At 53.0% G+C, this 20,172-nt stretch overlaps 1 protein-coding gene across 5 annotated transcripts in view; it reads left to right on the top strand.

Moving 5' to 3' along the window:
- The window catches only part of LOC116944859 (netrin-G1-like), a 94,597-nt gene extending 74,709 nt beyond the window's left edge, over positions 1-19,888 (top strand). For all 5 annotated transcript variants that reach the window (XM_076068825.1, XM_076068826.1, XM_032958685.2 and 2 more), the window contains 2 exons: positions 1,558-1,692; positions 12,035-19,888. In XM_076068825.1, the coding sequence (XP_075924940.1) occupies positions 1,558-1,692; positions 12,035-12,318 (419 nt within the window). In that variant the 3' untranslated portion in view covers positions 12,319-19,888. The remainder of the gene's footprint in view (positions 1-1,557; positions 1,693-12,034) is intronic.
- Positions 19,889-20,172: the final 284 nt, after the last annotated feature.

A 20,172-nucleotide genomic window follows, 5' to 3' on the forward strand; every position in this document is an offset into this window, starting at 1 on the left:
CATTCGGATCCGAAAACAAAATATAACTTTTGGGATCACCTGACAGATTATCGTGAGGCCAGATTTTTTCAAATTAATACAGAAAATTGGGACCACATCCCTTTGGCTAACTTCTCCGTACGGAGTTTAAGTGTTATCCCCTCTTACCACGTACGCGGGTTTTCTCCAGGAACTCTGGATTCCAACCCAGATGCGAAATTGTACTCGAAAGAGGAACTGGCCAATTACGCCCAGTATTGATAAAAAAATCAGTATGTTTTAATGGATCTGACGGGGTGTGATGTTCACTGTATAATTAAATAATGTATACGTTTTAGATGTAAAATGTTTGCAGAAGTGCCATTACGTGTTTGCTCAGTACGTATCAATCAGCACCCTCGACACTGACAAATTGAGTTGTTCCATCTAAAGACATTATACAGGTGAAATATTTGAATTCATATACACATATATATTGATCAATTCATTACCTTAAGGGCTCCGTGGGGTTTTTTTTTGCGGTTGCGCCGCTGTCCGCGCAGCTCTCCGATTTGCGTCGTCCGGTCGTAGCCGCTCGTCGTTCGGCACGGTGTCCGATGTTTCACTCCAGACGCCGGGGAGGTGGGGGGGGGGGAAGCTTCTCCAGGAGCCGCGTAACGTCAGGCACCGGCCAGGACCCGCGTGCAGTGCGACCTAAACCGTTGTCGGGAGAGCTCTTTCCCATCAGACCTCTCTTCTGAACATTTTCTCGATACTCGGCAAGGCTCTCTCCCGGCTGAGCAGGGATTATTCTTTCGACGATCATTCGTCCCGAGTGTGAGAGCTCTCTGGACGGCTGCAATAAGCGAAACGTTCCCCGTGGGTCTGTATCGACTTAGGGTAGGAAAACAATTCGCTTAAGTTGCTTTACCTCCCCCCATCCCAGGAGTGTAGCAGCTGATGTCGAGCTAAGAGCAGTGAGTCATGTAATAATCCCACCGTGCGACTTAGCCACCTACTCACCCACACATCTATGCACCCACCCACCCAATGGTTCGATCAATTGTCATGATTCAGGGTCACGATTCCATAGAAGATTGTACTACTTTACTTCCGACATTTTCGTTTCATTTTCAACCTAACGGGTGTCATGTACACGCCGCCACGCGTCCGCTGCACGGTGGTATTGTTCGCGTCGGCTGTTTTGTTCGAGTCAACACGCAGTCGTCTTTCGAAGCCAACGTTCGCGGATTTTAAAACAATGAATAGCTTTTAGACCCGGGGGGGGGTGGGGGTGGGAGGGGCGCGTAAGGATTTGGCCAGGTACAATGCACGTCCTAAGACACCTCGCCCACCAAACCAACCTAGACAAAGAACAAACGGAACGCGTGTGTGCATCCGTGTGCCTGCGTGCGTGCGCCACCCCCCCCCCCACCCTCCATTATTGTTTCAGCTCATTCATTCATTGATCACGCAGAGTCACCGAAGGACCGTTGCGCCAAATTTGTGACCTCTTTGGACAGCGTTCGCATTAACCGCTCTTGCGGAGGCGGAACCGGCGATCGGACGCTAACCGCCCTGTGTCTCGCGCCGTTGCAGCGTGCGAGTGCAACCCGTTCGGCTCGGCGAGCGATCGCTGCAACGGCACGGGGCAGTGCGAGTGCAAGGAAGGCGCGAGCGGACTCAAGTGCGGCGAGTGTCTGGCCGGCTACTACTGGAACCGCGGCTGCCAGCGTGAGTCTCTGCCCCATCGCACCGCGGCACCGCGCAGGCAGACGAACGCACCGCGCGCACCACCGCAGCACCGCACAGGCAGACGAACGCACCGCGTGCACCGCCGCAATGCCGCACAGGCAGACGAACTCACCACGCGCACTACCGCGACACCGCACAGGCAGACGAACGCACCGCGCTCACCGCCGCAACGCCGGGGGGAAGCGGGGGTCCCATGGCGAGGCCCTGGGCCGACGCCGCGCATCTCTCAGCGGTGTCGAGGAAGGGGGCATAACGCGCGCATTCTGTGTGCCGGAGCTGCAGCCGTGGTGATAAGACACTGGGAAGCTTGATTTAGTAAGCAAAGGGTTGAGAATCGCCACCTCAAAAGTGAGGTGGGGGGGGGGGGGCAGGTTGGTTCATCCCATCATCCCTCCGGGGTCGATAAAATTAGTCCCGCATTGTGGAGAAGTCAAGAGTGGTTGTCTGACGGATAGATTTGCCCTCTCACCATAGGAATGTGGAATTTCCACCTTCGGCTCTTGGCCGTAAACAGGAGGTGCCAACCAGTGCTCATTTGACGCAGGGAATCACTTTGTTTTTTTTTTATCACGAAACACTGCACCAAGTTGAGTGTCCCTCTGATGCAGACCCTCCCCTTGGAGAGGAGACGGGCAAACCAGTGTGAGGAGTCCCTCCACAGTGACTCTGAGCCAGAGGGACTCGGCAGCTGAGTCATCGCCCACCTCTCGATCCCAGCGCTGCGTGACACTCGAGAGGAGACGGCCAACGCTCTCACCCTGTCACTCTCCCCCAGCCACCGCTCTCCCGAACCTGCTCGCGATGCCAGCCGCTCGCGTTTCCCCGAATGCTTCCCCCCTCCCTCCTGGAATTACCTTCGAGAACTCACGCCCGTCACGTTTGATCTCCCACACTTTTGTTGTTGTTTAATAAACGCGCGTGTTTTTTTACTTGACGTAAAGGATGCCGTCCACCTCTACTCCTACCATTGCCTCTCTCCCACCCCCCCCACCCAAACTCGCCTGCTGCCGCTCGCTCGCCTAGTGCGTAGATTTTCGTTGACGGAATCGTCGGTCCGCGAATGTTGCTCCTCTGCATCTAGCGCTGAAGGTTACATAGTGGGGCCCCGCGGAAGCGAGATGTTAACTACCTCGTCTGGTATGCAGTAGGTCGTGGCTTCAATCCCTACCCAGACGACGCTTGTATATTTGGAGTTTGCATGTTCTCTCTTCCCGTGGTCACGTGATAAGCCACTTCGTTGAGCTGTCATTTGTGGTCAAGGTTGCTTCTGAAAAGGAGCCACATAGCTCAGCGGGCCTTTACCTGGTGAAATAAAAAAAATAGTTTGGTTTTAGTTTATACATCGAACCCAGACTCTGCAGAGCGAACGGAAGACCGGGGTGGCAGTGTGGGAAAGAGTCCGTGGCCAAATATTTGTTTGCCGTGAGATTTGCAAGCTACCATCCCGTGGCCCGATGCTGCCCATAGCCAGCGGTGCGCCTGAAATCCAAAGAGGTCGCCGGTTCAAGTCGATCCGTCCGGCACGTGGCGTGCACCGCAGCCGAAATAGGAGCTTGCAGACGGCACTTGCGCCAACGGTCTAAACTGCAGGGATGGGGAACGTCCGGCCCGCGGGCCGTTTGAGGCCCACAAAATCATTTGGTGTGTCCCTGCCAGAGCAACCGCAGGCAGGACTCGAAATTCAATAAATCTAGGAGCAAACCTGGAAAAGCAGTTGCGAGTAGCAACATCATCAATACCAGCTAACATCATCACACGCCTCACCAAAGAGAAGCAGTTCCAGCCATCGCATTAGGGGTGAGTTAATGAAATGTTTGACCAAATATAACTGGCAAATTTTTAAGTTGATAATTTTGTATGGTCCGCAAATGATGTAATAAATATCCAAATGGCCCTTGGCAAAAAAAAAGGTTCCCCACTCATGGTCTAAAGGGTTGAATCGGGAAGTGTGGGGAGTTGGTGGCAGGGTTGGGAGGAGCGGGGAGAGAGGGGGGGGGGGCTCTTTGCCGGTTGTATATACTGTATAGTACATCATGAAAGGGACACACTGCATGAAAATGGGAGGCCTAAAAGTTTTGGCAACAGAATTTAGCAAGAAATATTCAGCAGCCCAGGGGATAATAACGTCTCAGCTGGCGAATGGAAAGGTGATGGTTCTCTGGGATTTTCGGCCGGGCGACGCGGGTGTCTGGGTGTTTCATTTGTGGTGTCAGAAGTCGGGGAGGAGGGGGGGGGGGTGAGGACGATGGGAGTGAAAGCTCCAGATGGAGTATCCCCGATGCTTGGACTGGAGTAGGAGCGGCGACCGAATGCGACAATTCCCGAGCTGCACGTAACTAGAATTAGATTTGATAAAAATCCAATCGCACCTTTTGGCGTTTCTCACTATTGCCCTCCAATGGCGCTATCGTAGTTGTGTCACGGGATGATGCGTCTGCTCGGAACTCGTGCAGTCCAGCGCATCGCCACATGTTGGAGAACTGTCCGCGCAGGGAGATGTCAGAGAGCTGCTGCTGAGTTCCCTTCAAGTGACTTCTCATCCACACTTTGGCACTACTGGCTTCACGTGCTAATTATTTTCCTTACGATCACCATCATTGTCATCAGCTATCCACGATCAATCACTGGACGAAGATCTCTCCAAGCTGTCGCCATCTGTATCACACGTTTGTACTGTACACGTGACAATTTCACCTGTTTGGCTACGTAAGGTGGTGGGTGGGCCAAGACACAAATAACTACGCCGGCCCAACCCAAGGACCCTGCATGAATTATAATCGTGGCTCCAACAAAACGCGCACGTTCGGTTGAAACTAAACCAAACTTCTTTTTTTATTTGAATTTATTTGACCAGGGAAGGCCCGCTAAGCTACGTAGCTCTTTTTTAGAAGCAACCTGGCCACAAATGATAGCTCAACGAAGTGGCTAATCGCGTGGAAATTTATAGCAGCGGGATACTCTCAATGCACGTTTCTAAACGTGGAGGGACAAAAAACGGAGGACCCGAAGAAAAATCCACGCGACCACGGGGAGAGAGACTCCAAATATACAGCAGCAGCAGGCGTCAGGCTTGGAATCGAACCCACGACCTCCTGCATACCAGGCGAGGGAGTTAACATCTCACCACCGCGACGAGGTGCTCACGTGGCGACACGTCGGGTTCCAAAACAAAGCAGATGAAGAAGTGGCTAGGCTGCAGATCCTACACGAGTTGCCTGCGGACGCAGCGTTCGCGATGTTTGTCACGCCAGGAGTAGTTTGCAGAACGGCTGGCGACGGCCAGCGCTGAGCAACCCCCCCCCCCCCCCAGGCTATCCCCCCCATCCGGGGAACGTGTTTTGCGCTAATTAATGAGAGGGCGTCGAAGCAGGAGGTGCCCCTCCCCCCCTCCTCCCCCCCCGTCGCAGAGTCTGACACCTTTGTTCTCCGAGTCCCAACGTTGACGCGGGCACGTTTCAGTTTTTCAGTTTTCAGTTGATTTATTTTGGTATAGCCCTGTGAGCCATTTGGCTCTTGAATCGGGTGCAACCACAACAAGCAAAAAAAACACGAACAAGAAAACATCTTAAAGTGACTGTGACTGTGCAAACAGAAAATCCATGAATAAAAAAACAGCAAAATATTCCTGAAAAAAGCATCGTACACCAATGCTGTGTGCAAAAAATCCCAGTGGGATGCAAGTCAAACAACAACAACAAGAAAACTTAGATTAAGGCCACCAGTCTAACCTCGTACTACAACAAAACAAACTTGTCCAAACCAAAAAAGTTTTCGAAATCACCAAAAGATAAAGCCATAATTGCAACGTAACAGTGATCATAGGGACTGTGACCGAATTTTTACAATAAACTACATAAATAACATGTAACACCAAATCCTAGAGCCATAGCTGGCTGCATGAGTTACTCCACAACAACAGAAGCATCAGTCGGAGTATCAAATTTTTCAATGCACCTTTAAGATCAGCACGCTAAATCAAAATACAGATAATACTTTGCAGCGTCATCCGGAGCGAAACATTTTATTTTATTTTACGCCAATGAATAGCAGTGGCAGCTAGGGGTGTACAACTCCTCTAGAGCAGTTTTCGGGGGCCAGTTATTTTTCCTCGCAACTAATTTGGCGACGCATCGCAATCCCGCACTTAGTCATCCCGCTGACAGTTTTCAACTTACGGTGGAATTTAAGGGACATCTGAAGAAGGAACGCGTTTCCCATTTAGTTGGTCTCCATTCTTTTTTGTTACTCAAAAAAATGTAACACAACACTTGAATGCGTGCCGCGGTGTAAACGGATAGCGACCAGTTGAAACGATGGGGGCGAGTTTCTTAAATCCTTCCAACCGTACCAATGGGTACCCCGCTGTTGATGGGCAGGTAGCGTGCGGTGGGGTAAAGTGTGGGTACTCCCACGTCTTCTGAGATGTCTAGCTGACGCGGAAGAGTGGGCCAAAATAGCCTCTGGAAGGGGCATTCTAGAGCTCCCACGAGTAGAGGCACTTAACGTTTCTGTGGCAGACCACTCTCACAAAAGACAAAGATCCCCGTTATAGCGTTAACAGACTGTTGAGGCAAGAGCTGTTAGCGAGCACTTATGAAGGTCGGAGCTGCACACGTGAGGGTCGGTGGCCAGCACCACCGCAGGCCACCTTTGTCTCCCCAGGGGCGATGGTTACATACCGCACCAGGTACTCATTTGAAGCTGAGTCGACCGAGGGGAGGCCCAGGTCCGGTGCAGATAATTGTCACTGGTCTTGGCCGTGAGCACGAATCGAACTTGGGTGGCCGGGTTCGTAGCGCAGCGCGCTAACCGCTAGACTCAAAGACAGACAGACACCAGCCCCGAGGACATCAGAGGTCAATGGACAGTTCTGGTGGACTATCCTGCATACAGTCCACATGTGGCATCACCACTCTCACACTTATACCTGTGGGGCCCTGTGAAAGATGGCCCACGTGGGGGCGAGGGGGGGGCATTCGTGAATATCACGACGCCGTTATAGACGTTCGCAACTTGCGCACTATACTTGTAATTATAATCGCATTTATAATAATAAAATAAGGAGTTCCGCATTATTAATTCACCGCGATTGAGTTACGCGCGCATTCAATAACTTAAGCAGACAGACGCAAAAAAACGCATAGTTTAATTTGATATTTAGTCTGTTGCTCGCCCGCTCATAAAATGTCGGGGGCCTTTATCACAAAATGCAAATGACCTCAGGCCAGGGAGGAAGGTGTCTCTGGGAGTCTCGCCTCCGCTCCTTTTGTCCGGACCGCGTCGCATCCTTTGCCAATTTTCTCGCCGACCGATAATAGCGGAACGGGCGGTCAAGTAGCGACGACGGTGGTCATAATTTGCATGACGATAAACGGTTGTGATTCCTCGCATTTAGTTTTTGTTGTAATTTGTTCCTAATCTCCGCCAAGGCAGAGGAGAGGCCCCCCCCCCCCTTCTTCATTTTGCCCCCACGCTTGCGCTGCACAATGGGGCGGCGATGGCTCGATTTGACCCAAAAGAGTTGTCATTGTTTGCAGGCAATGTGGACGCATGGATTAAAATATTCCTGCCGACAACTACACAGATGCACACGGTCAGCCTCGTAGATTACAGAGAGAGAGGCAAGCGCTCTTAGCGTGCGCCTATGAAGGCCAGCATGGCACATGCTGCTCAAATGAGCACCGAGGGATTGGTGATCATCTCCCGTTTATAGCCCCGCGGAGCCAGTGGTGTAAATTCCACATTTCTGTGGCGGGGGCAAGTATTTACATCGGATAACGACCGTTGGCTTCAACGAAAAAGTGGTACTGAGTTTATCGACCCCCGGAGGGATAGGATAATTTCCCGAGTCTACCCCCCCCCCCCCTCTCTTCCGCACCACAACCTAAACCTGCTTCGAAATTCGCAACCTTTCCGATTACGAGCCGTTCCCTGGCTAGCCCGCCCGCCCGCCCGCCCAGTCTCCCGCTGAGGCTCCCCGCGGGACCCCAAATATGGATTGGGCCACGTCTCTTGTTTTGTTTGCTCGGCGACAAAAGCGGTAGCCGCAAGACGAGGCCCCATCGGGTGTCTGCAAGAGCGAGCGAACGAGCGAGCAGCGCGCGCGCGGGGGCGACAATTGCGTTGGGCAACTGCCCTCGGTGGGTTTCCGAGCACGGGCGGAGAGGGCGCGAATTGTTGATCTTGCGGACCCACTCGGCTGGCCTCCCGGGAGGCGTTTTGTGTGCGGTGTGAAGGAACGCACGGCCGCGGTCAGGTGAGAAGGCAGCGGGCGGCGCAAGGTGTACACTGGACGTCTGTGAAAAAGGGCTTCGTAGCTCGTCGGATTCCTACAGTTTAAATAAATATTCTGATTCTGATAAGGTGTTAAACAATACAATGGTACGGATTTTTAGGGGGTTTCTTTCACACGCGTGGATAGTGTAACACTTCACAATGCGCGATTTTTTTCTCGGAAATGTTTGATTGGCAGTACGGAAGTGGACGGGTAGTGCCGTGAGGACAAAACTGCATTTGCGTGCTTGCAAATGAGTCTCTTTAATGATGTTTAGTTTTATGTAGGCGCGCCGTTCGTAGCAAATTGCATCTCACAATCGCCGAGGAACCACCAACGAGCTCCCAAGTGCTCTACAAGTTACGATGTGTTCAGCCAATTAGCGAGTGTTTGTACAACCTCCTTGGGTCTACAAGCTTGTGGCCAACCCCCTTTTGATCAATGTGGCCAGATTTCAATCGGGCGATTACCGAATAGCAGCGTAAAATGTACGCTCAAGTTTAGTTTGTATTGGAGCATCGTCACAGGAGTTGCTGTGCCCCTCCCCCCCCCCCCCCCCCAACGTTATAGGCGAGATGGACAGACAGCCGGACAGATAGACAGACGGGGTTAATGCGTTGAGCAAGCGCAGAGCCTTTGACGTAATCGACGTCTCGCAAAGGCAGTTTCCGTGCGCGGGTGGACTCGTGTCGGCTTAGATTTTATTTTTTCTATTTTACTGGGTAAGGCCCACTGAGCTACAGAGCTGTAATTACCAGCGAAACGTCGGTCTCAAATTGTAAATGTTGTGGATTTACCCTCCAACACACCGGTGGGCTGAAGTCACTATCTAATTGGCACGTTTTGTTTCAAGTAATAACCTTTACTAATTGGCTGTGTCAAGTGGTGGCGGGTTAACAACACATTGAAATGTACGCGTTGGAACACAAAAAAACTTTATTATGAATAGTAAAACTAAACTATTTTCATTTTTGACAGGTGAGGCCCACTGACCTTTTCTCAGATGCAACTGGCTACAAATGATAGCTCCACGAAGTGGCTCATCACATGGAATTTTATAGCAGCCAAATAACTCCAAACGCACGTCGGTTTTAATCGTGGAGGGAAAAACCGGAGGGACCTTGGAGAAAAATCCACGCGACCACGGAGAGAGAGAGAGAGAGACACGCACACTCCAAATATACAGCAGTGTTCAGGCTCGGGATCGAACCCACGACCACCTGCATACCGAGCGAGGTAGTTAACAGCTCGCCACAGCAGCAGCACCCCCCGCGGCTGCCTGGGTGACGAAGGGCGACCCCAGGCCCTTCTCGACGGTGCTCTCTCGGGGCGGACACGCCCGCGCGGCATTCCAGGGGCTCAGGGGGATGATGCATTTGTCTCGTAGAGCGTGGGCCGGAATCTATTCATTTATTTATTATTTTGAGGCCGCCAGATCTTGCTCGCTCAGCCAGACGAAGTGCCCTCTCCTTTTTTTTTAAAAAGGGGAAAAAAAGTGTTCGGCGAATTAATTTATTTTGCTCTCCTCTCCGAGATTTAAACAAAGATGACGCAAAAGACGTCCAACGTTGCGCTTCGAAAATGTTACGCCATATTTATTTATTTATTTCATTCCGCGCAGCGGGTGAACGCCGGAGAAAACTGCAGAGATTGTTGAATAAGTTAGCGGTTTATATAGAAAAACAATGTGGTGCACGCGGCCTCGCCGCAGCAGCTCCGTGGCGGTGAGCGGCGGGTCGCGCGTGGTGTGTAAAGTGTGGGTAACCCCTGCCTCTCCCAGCACGTCTGGTTATAGCGTGGACGAGTAGTCCGCCCCAGCCGATTTGCACTGGGGGAAGGGGTGGTAGGAGAGGCGGGGGGGAATTGAATATTCGGTTTTGCTTTCACGTTGATCGACGTTTGCGATATTTTCGACTGCTTTAGCTCAGGTGTCAGCAACCTGCGGCTCCGGGACCGCGTGCGCCTCTTTAAGGACTTTAAGGACTGCCCCGTGACGTTTTCCGCGTGTGTTGCGGCTCTGGAAATATTGAGATTTTTTTTAAAATACCGAATTCGAAAGAAAAAAAATGTGCTTAGTTTTGTCATTTTGGTTTAGTGTTTGGTCTCGTCGCCGTTCACTTCATCGCCGCACTTTTATTTGTTTTTGCTTTCGTCAACTTCGTGACCCAGATCACCGTTGCCAATGAGACTCTACCCCGGGTCTCTTGAGTTCTCACCTGGTTAAATACCCCCCCCCCCCCCCACTTGAACTAGAGAATGCCAAATACTGCTCTAGAGGGGGCTCTCCCGAGCTCCATTGAGTGGAGGCTCTTTCCGCTAGCATTGGCCTGAGCGAGAAATTGCAGGGCTGCGCCTTTGCTTTTATAACCTTTATTGCTCTGTTTATATCAATTCAAGCTCTGGGGGAGGAGGAGGAGGGAGGGAGAATGTTTGCAAAACCTAACACCGATAACTGCAAAGTCGACACGCAACATCGCGTGACATCGTCACGATCTACAAGACTGAGGTCGTTACGTTGTGTGTGTGTTGTAACAAAGCCCCAAATTAACAAAAAATAAAATTACCACGAAATATCACTCGAACAAGATACCGTATCGGCCGTCCCCTGAGCGACGCCAATTACCCAGATCTCATTGCAAACGAAAGCCACTACATTGCACCGGGTTAATTAAAACGCCGCTAACAACACGTAAACAATCGACACCTCCCTTAACAACAACAATAAATAAGACGGCGATAGCGCCGTCGGGAGCGGCCAGCGGAGTGCCACGCGGAGATCGGTGAGCACAGCGAGCGGTGACCCGAAGCCAGAGATGGTGGCTTTGATGAGAGCGTGAAGGTAGAAACGGCGACTCTGTAAACGACAGGGTGTTCGTGACCATCGCAACGGTGGCTACGAGATGTTAACTGCCTCGCCTGGTACACAGGAGGTCGTGCGTTCGACCCCGATCCTGACGATGCCTTTATATTTGGAGTTTGTCTGTTCTCCCCGTTTTCGAGTGGAATTAGAAACACACGTTGAGAGTATTTGACTGCGATACATTTCCACGCGATAAACCACTTCGTTGAGCTATCATTTGTGGGCTGTTTGCTTCTGATAAAGAGCTGTATAGCTCAGTGGGCCTTACCTGGTAAAATAAAACATAGTTCGTCATAGTTTAGTAGCCTAAAACTCTCCACACATTCGTCAATGACACCGTGTGTGGCTGTAAAAGGAAAAGTATATAATAGTCGACGTTTCGGTCAAGGGCCCTTCTTCATGGCACGTAAAATAGAGTGGCCAGAGGGGTCGAGTGGATAGGAGTTTGGGACTGTATTTTATACAGTGGGTCCCTAATGAGAATTACATTTTAAATTATGTTTTTTTGATTAATAGTAAATTAAACAGTTACCTATTATTTAGTAACAGATACATAATTTTATTATCGAAAACGTATTTCTAAATAAACGTATTCGCATTGTAAGTCAAATTATAACAATTTCCTGGCACATTGTATTATGGGTAGAACTTCTGTCGATTGTTAATTGAATCCACAATTAGCATGATCCACGTAGTTACACATTCATGGGCCGAGCTACAGTCCATCATAACTACATAGTTGCAGCAGATATGCGGTGCTGCTGCTGCTGCTTGCTGTATACTCGCTTGTGTAACATCGCAATGTCGCAGTATTTATAGGTGAGATCAGCATCCGGTGGCAGCACAGGGGAAGTCATTCTGGAACGCGGCGGCAGCTTTCATCTCTAAGGCGACCCCTCGCGAGGATCTCCTTTGTCTCCAACGACAACCGTCCCGTGTAAATTATACATCACAATTAAATAGATATTATTATTATTATTGATGAGCGACGCCGCGGGCACGCTCGCACGCGGCCAGGTCGGACGAGCCCCTTGCTCTGTGGCACTGAGATCGCCTTCGGGGTTCACTCTGTTTGGCCAAATCGTTCCAAGGCAATAACCGGCACTTGAATATGCGTGTGAATGTCCCTCCCTTCCTCGTCTCCCTCTCTCGTCTCCCTCCCTCCCCCCGTCTCCCCCTCCCCCTAGAGAACGCGTGCGACGAGGAGCTGCTGCGCTGCCAGAACGGCGGCGAGTGCCGCGACCGCCAGCGCTGCGCTTGCGCGCCCGGCTACTCGGGCGCGCTCTGCGAGGAGCGCAGCGGCTGCCGCGGCCGCGGTGCCGGCTGCGGCGGCTCGGGAACGACGCCGCGCCCGGACCCCGGCGGCCTCCTGCTGGCGCTGCTGCTGGCGGCGCCGCTGCTGGTGGCGCTGCTGGTGCAGTCTACGACCCAGGAGTTGCCGCGCGCCGCTGCTGCCCCTGCGTCGGCCTGAGCGCCCAGAGGCACGAGCGAGAGGGCCGCGAGTGAGCGCCGCGCCCGCTGAGAGGCTGGGACGCGGTCGCACGGACGAGCGGGGTTCTGAGTCAAGCGGAGCCGCTGAGAAGTCGCCACTTTAGGGCTCCCCAGCTAAGTGCTCCCGCTGCCCAGCCCGGGGGGTTGTACGTGACAATCTGCCCCTCTCCTTCCCCCCACCAAATCCAACAACCCCCCCCCCCCACCTACCCACCCAAGTCCCAAATACCACCAGGGAATCGCGCTCGCAGAGTGTGGCCGGTTCATATCAGGGTCCTCTTAATGGATTTTCTGTGTTCTCCAGCCTACGACGCAACCAGCGAGCGACCGAGCGAGCGAGAGGAAAAGAGTGAGAGAGGTGACCTGGAGCAATGTGGATCGCAAGGGCGGGCGTTAGTTCGGCCGAGTGTGGTGCACGCAGATGTGGCCTAGAGGAACGTGGGGGTGGGGGGGCCCAGGGAAGAGGGTGTCCGGGTTTGAGTTTTTGCTGTTGTGTGCCCGGCGCTGGCCACGGTCGGTGTTCGGTCGAGGAGACGGCTTGCGAATGGCTCCGAGAGGGCGGTGGGTCACTCATCAAGGGGGTTGCGTGCGCGCGCGTCGCCTGTCACAACCGCGACAAAACTACGGCACCTCCAACCGTAACCTTTAACGCACCGTTGGGGCAGGAGCGGGGACCTGTTCGCGAGTAGCGCCGATCGAGGCCAGCATACGGCACGCGGCGGGGATGGGTGGCCAGCACCGCGTTTTCTGTTTTCTTCCCGAGAGACTGTTCGGGTACGCGGGAGGCCCAGGGCAGGGCCACATACTGCCAGGGATTGAACCTAGGTTGACGGGTTTTGGCACAGTGCACCGACTGCCAGGGCCAGACAAGGGCGGTGGGCGGGGGGGGGGCAAGGGGGTGGGGCAGTTTGCCCCAGGCCTCGATCCAAAGGGGGCCCCGAAGGAAGTCTAATCCGACATTTTTCATCGGGCCTCCAAAAATCTTTTGGCCGCCCTGTTAACCAATGCACCACCACTCCAGCGCGCGCGCACACACACACAAACGTGAATACATAGACAAAGATCCCCCTTGTAGCATTATTGACTGTTGGGGAAAGTGCTGTTAGCGAGAACCTACGAATGCCGGAACGGCACACGAGGGAGTGGTGGGGTTAAAACCACGCCCGACCGCTGTTGTTTACTCACCGCACCAGGCACTCACTTAATGCCGAGTTAACCTCACACACTCACACGCGCACACAAGAACATCATCCGCCATTTGCCACTAAGTGACGGTGACGTCACCACGGAGCTTGTCCCAGGCTAGGTTCACTTTGAGGTCACGTGAAACGTGAAAGGCTTGCTGGCAGGAGGTCACGGGACAGACCCATGTGTTCTGGGATGACTAAGGTAACTGGCAGATACACCACTTGTGCTCCCCATTCTGCCACCCACCCACCCGCACACACATGTACGCACAAATGCATATGCAGGTAAATATCTCCAAATAGCCTACAAAAGCTGTTGGGACAACTAATGTTGGCAACCTATGAAGGCCATGTACACATAGACATGCACGCACAATGACAAAGATCTCCCGTATAGCCGTGACATACTGTCTGGGCAAGTGCTCCTAGCGAGCACCTATGAAGGCCGGAACGGTGGGTGGCCAGCACCACGCTCGACCACCTTTGTCTCCCCAGTGGCGATGTTTACACACCACACCAGGTACTCATTTGAGGTTGAGTCGACCAAGGGGAGGGCCAGGACCGGTTCAGATAATCGTCATTGCTGTTGACCGTGAGCGGGATTCGAACTCGAGTCGCCTGGTTCGTGGTGCAGTGTACTTCACCGCGACAACACGGCACACACAAACATCCACCACACACAGCAATTGCACAGCAGCAGGCTGCACACTCTTGACAAGCCGTGACAGTTACACATCAATACTGTAGCAATGCTGTACAGATCATTCATGAAGCCCACTTCTTCCTCCCCTCCCTCTAACAACTCTTTGACTTTCTCTTCTTTCTCATTTTTTGTTTTGTAAAATAATACGAATTAAATATATATTTGTTACTCCCCCCCCCCTCCCTCCTCCCGCAACTCCTTTCGATTCTAAATCTGCAAAATGCCAACGCCAAAAAAAACCCTTGCTGCAGCAATGTAAAGCCATCGTTGGACCCCCGGTTACTTGGAGAGGCGAGGGATGCGGCCCGCACTCCGTGGGCAAAAGTCAAAGTCGAAGACGTTCGCTTTGTTGAAACCGCACGGAGAATGAGGGTGACGTCGTCGCCTTACAGGGGACGCATCCGGTGTAACCATCATCCGCGTTAGAACATCATCATCATCATCAGCAGCAGCAGCAGGTCCATGCGCACATCATCTTCGTGGATGGCAAATAAAACGCAAAGAGCCTACGGTTGCAGTGCGTTTGCGGCCACGCAACACAAACATATGTGCCGCGTAGTAAACCCATTCAGACCAATAGAGATGCACAGTGACCCGTGGAGACACATTAAAGGCAAGCCACGGTCGTGTGATTGTGGGAAATACGACCCAAACTATGGGACCACATACGAAACCCATAGAGACGCACGGAGATATTGAGGGACCCACAGGGATACATAGAGATAGAGACCCGTTGAGAGACATTAGAGGCAAACCACAGTAGTTGCGATTGTGGCCCTACAACCCACACTACGGACCACACAGTTCAACAGAGGAAGAAGATGTACAGCGGACACGACACGAGCTCTCTCTCTCTCTCTCTGCTGAAGCCCTCTCGTCATGGACAGCAGCAGCAGCAGCAGCACCAGCAACAGCAGACCTCGGACATTGGGGATTCAGCTGTCGAGGCACTTTGCTTGCTGCCGTCTTGCGCTATGAATAGAAAAAAAATGGAATTACATCGATCGGGAGCAGCTGACCGTCGTGGAATTCGAGCCGCGGGTAAAACGAACGTCCGCACCGCTGGAACGCGGCAGGCCGCTCGGGCGCCTGCCAATTTTTGGCAATTCCACTCGCAAGCACCTTCCTTGTGTCGCCGCTCCCAGTTGTAGCGCTTAGCCTATAAACTACCGCCAGCACGGGACACGAAGGGGCGAGGTTAGGCCAGCGCCGTGCCCTGCCTGCCTGCCTGCCGTCGTCGTCGTCGTCTTCTCCCCAGCGCTGCTGTTTACACGCCCGCACCGGATACATCACTTGAGGTTGAGCCGTCTCGTATAGCGGAGGGTGGTAAGGGCGGTTGTGACATCGCCCGACCACTGATGCTGGCCGTGGGACAGGAATCGAACTCGGCTCTGCTGGGTTCGTTGCGCAGCGTGCCAACTATTGCACCACCAACTCCACGCGTCCACGTGAAACATATACAACATACAAAGGATCCCCCTATAGCCTTAACATACTTTTGGGGCAAGTGTTGTCAGCGAGCACCGATACAGCATATGCACACACACGAACATGAAATAGCAGCAATGTATTTTGAATTTATAAATAGCAATTTGAGTCCGTGTTAAGAGTGTAAAGCCGACTCATATTTTACGTGTACTCATGTTAAATGTTAGTATGTTTATTATTATATTATTCCATTTAATATATTTTATCCGAGTTGTTTGCTTCACGTAGCGAGTTATTTTAATCTCGGCCGAGAAAAGACTTTCCATGGCCAGCGTGCTGTGACCCCGAGGCAACCAAGGGATCTGCTTGCGTGGCGTCAAAAGTTGTTTTTACTGAATATTTTCAGGGCCACTGGAGTAAGCGGCAGGTAGCTCGTAGCCGCAGCCATAGCGAGAGAGGCATACTGGATGTGGTGTGCTGGGTGCGGAAATTATTTTCCGGCTTGCTGAACTGGAACAGATTCAGCTCTGGGCTCAATGTTGTTTGTGATATGTTCGCAATTAAACACAATTCTGGCAAAATCGCCCGATGATGACGCTGGATGTAATTACCAGCGAAACGTTGAAAATGTTGTTAATGTCGTGGATTTACTTTCCAACCCACCGGTGGGCTCAAGTTGTAACGAATTGGCACGTTATTGTTTAAGTGACATACCTTACTCATTGGCTGTGTAAAAAAAAAACTTTATTATGAATAGCAAAACTAAACTTTAATTTTTGACCAACAATAATGATATTCTATGTTTTTAGCTGTGGGAGAAAGTCGGAGAATATGGAGGAATCCCATGAAGTACAGCAGATCACATACAAACTTCACGCGGATAGGCTCCCGAGACGGGAATTGAACCCAGGTGCTGGTAACATTGCCGCTCGATCAGAGTAAAGGTCTGCTCGCACACCTGCACTTCCTACATTTGTGTGTAACCACTGAGCACAGGGCTCAAAGGCGCACAGTTCCAAACGTCCAGCAGTAAATAGCAATATCGCAGTAATAAATACGAGTAAAAAAAAAATATTGAAATGAATATTGGCGGCTATCCGGCTGCCCATCTCCCGATCATGCCTCCTCTTCCTGCCTCTTTCGCCTCCTCCGTCACCTCGTTCCCTTCCCAGTGACGAATCCAAGGTGGGTGGGGGGGGGGGGGCTATGATGGCGATTACCCCCTTCCATGTGACTCCGACAATTGGTATGCCATTGCTATTCACCAGAGAGGAATACACTGAAAGTAACGTGGTGCCCTATTTAAAAATCATGAAATTTCGGAATCGCTCCCGTACACCCCCCCCCCCCCAACCTTCCCACCCTGGGAAGTTTCCAGACCCGCCTGTGTGCCCCCACCAATCCACCCCCCCCCCCCCTCAAGCCTCTTGGTTTCACGGTGCAGATCTCAACTGCGCCACATCGTCGAGTCATCGCGGCGCGACCCCGCGGCGCGTGTGAAGTTTATTGTGACAGACGAGATGAATGGACGCGATTGCGCGCGGGTCTGAAGTTGTGGGTGGGGGCGGGGTTGGTGGCGAGGAGGTCGCCGTGGCTTCTGATTCACGGGTGACCCCGGCGAGACGCACTTCTGTTTGGTTACCTGTGAAGGACTTTGCCGTGGGGTTGCCCTTTTTCAGCAGAGCGAGGGCGAGCGGTCTTCGCGTGATGTCGGCGCGACCTTCCACCCCCCCCCCCTTTCAAACTGCACCCCAGCACGGCGATCCGAAACACAAACCAATTCCATTAGCGTCGCATCGCACGCGTGCACAATGTACGGGCCCTCGTCGGCAAGCGGCCGCTGCTTGAGGGCCTCCCCCCACGCAGTCCAACCTCCCGTCAGTCGCTGTTCCAGAGAAGGGGGATATAATGTGGGATATGATGTGGGATATAATGTGGGAGATGTGAAAGGTGGGAGATGCTGTGACAGGTGGGAGATGCTGTGGCAGGTGGAGTTTAATGCGAAAGACTGGAGATGTGGAAGGTCGGGTAGGTTATTGAGAGGTGGGAGATATTTCGAGAGACCTGGAGATGCTGTGAGAGGTGGGAGATGGGAAAGGTGTGAGATAGTGTCAACGGTGGGAGACACTGCGAGAGGTGGGAGGGGGGGGGGGTCAAGAGGTGGGAGACACGGACAGTGGAGACACGGCGAGAGGCCGGATTCGCCGAGAGTCAGCGGGAGACAGCGAAACAAGAGACGGGAGGGAGGGAGGCACGGCGAGCTACGGCAGACGAGGAGGAGCAGAGGTCAAGGACGTGAAGTGAAGGGGGCCCGAGCTGGCCACGAGCGAGGGGCCACTGGAAAGCCATGCAGAGGAGGACAAATGGCGCTGCACGACGATTTGGGGAAAACGACGAGCGCAGTGTGGTTCACTCCTTTGATGGCCGTGGTTCAACCCACAGACACATCCACCACGCGCATCTATAGTCCGTCATGCGTGCGTGTGCGTCTTAAAGGGCGAGCGACAGGTAGAAAATTATTATAGCTGCAAGAGTAAAAAAAGCAACAGCAGCGTGCGTGGCTCGCGTTCGTTCGAACACCTTCACATTTCGCACCTCCAATTTGCGCGTAAAGCAGTTCAACATACAGTCCATACATAGCACGGCGGCTACACACGGTGCGAAATAAGTTCAACATACAATCCATACACACATAGCACGTTTTGATCTGTACGGTACGAAAGAAGTTCAACATTACAGTCCATACATCCATAGCACGGTGGGCTACGCACGGTGCGAAAGAAGTTCAACATCACAGTACGCAGACGCCAGTTCGCCACCGCCTTTAGGCTCGTCCGAGAAGCCCCGAGCAACGCAGCCCTGGGCCGGGCTTAGAGATCGCGCCTCGTGGGGGGGCTTCGTCCACCTCGCGGCCGTCTGCGCGAACCCCGCGGGCGCCTTCAGATTCACAACGTCGTCGCTATCCCTGGCAGCGGCGATGTCGCTCGCCAAGGGGATTGCCGGCGGAGTTTCAGGGCCGTTTCGTTGCTCCGCTGCCCCGCACGTGCGCGCGAGTGTGGTGCGTGGTGTGTGGTGTGTGGTGCGTGGTGTGTGGTGCGTGGTGTGTGGTGCGTGGTGCGTGGTGCGTGGTGCGTGGTGTGTGGTGTGTGGTGTGGTGTGTGGTGTGGTGTGTGGTGCGTGGTGCTTGGTGCGTGGTGCGTGGTGTGTGGTGTGTGGTGCGTGGTGCGTGGTGCGTGGTGTGGTGCGTGGTGCGTGGTGCGTGGTGTGGTGTGTGGTGTGGTGCGTGGTGTGTGGTGCGTGGTGCGTGGTGTCTGGTGTGGTGTGTGGTGCGTGGCGCGTGGTGCGTGGTGCGTGGTGCGTGGTGTCTGGTGTGGTGTGTGGTGTGTGGTGCGTGGTGTGTGGTGTGTGGTGTGTGGTGCGTGGTGCGTGGTGCGTGGTGCGTGGTGTGTGGTGCGTGGTGTCTGGTGTGGTGTGTGGGGTGTGGTGCGTGGTGTGTGGTGTGTGGTGTGTGGTGCGTGGTGTGTGGTGTGTGGTGCGTGGTGTGTGGTGCGTGGTGTCTGGTGTGGTGCGTGGTGCGTGGTGTCTGGTGTGGTGCGTGGTGTGTGGTGTGGAGTGTGGTGTGTGCATGGTGTCTGGTGTGGTGCGTGGTGTGTGGTGCGTGGTGTGTGCATGGTGTTTTGATTGATTCCACTCCCCCCCCCCGCCCACAACTCCCCAACTCTCCAAAGCCGTGTTATTTTTTTTGTCATGTTTCTTTTTCTCTCCCCATTTTGTCACCGATGAATTGTATCTCTCTCCCTTCGTTAGGCTTCCTCTGAAGGTCACGGAGCCGCAGCAATTCCCGAACATTGTTGCGATCGCTGTCTGTTGCGTGCGACGTTAGGGGAGGGGGTGGTGGTGGTGGTGGTGCAGGGGGGGTGGGGGGGAGCACGTTCAATCGGGGGACCGCGTTCGTTCAATCGTTTTCTCTCGCAGTCAAAGATAACCGCGGTTCCTTCGCGCAACGCGCACGCGAACTAATCTGCGCGCAGAGTTTGTATTGAAGTTCTATTTTTATTTCCGTTCTTCAATTTACGAAGCTGAAATTCTCAACCCCCCCCCCCCCCCTTCCCGCCCGCCACTCCCGCGACGGCCCCTTTTTTTTCCTAACTAGAAGCGGCCGAGGGCGAGGCAATGGGTTTGCAGCGTGAATTTTCTGCAAAATAAAAGAGTCGCGGTTTGAGAAAACTTCACCACTTCGCCTCCGTGTCAATTGCATTGTTTCTTTTGTTCGACTCATTTTGTTGTTTGCAAGCAAATGTAGCCGACAAAACAGCCGTCACTTTCCCATCAATATGCAGCCTGTGCCTCTGTCGCAGTCTCTCCAACTCTCCCATCTTGCCTGCTCTCATCAAGCTCCGCCTGTCTGCCACGGTTGCGTGTTTGTCAATCCGCCTGCCTGCTTGTCTTTCTGCCTATCTGGTTGTTTTTGCCTGCCAGTTTGTCTGTTGAAGGGCCACTGCCCGACATTTCGCCC

Source organism: Petromyzon marinus, chromosome 22, assembly GCF_048934315.1.
Source record: "Petromyzon marinus isolate PM22_M1 ecotype Great Lakes invasive population chromosome 22, UKy_Petmar_22M1.pri1.0, whole genome shotgun sequence".
Classification (NCBI taxonomy): Eukaryota; Metazoa; Chordata; class Hyperoartia; order Petromyzontiformes; family Petromyzontidae; genus Petromyzon; species Petromyzon marinus.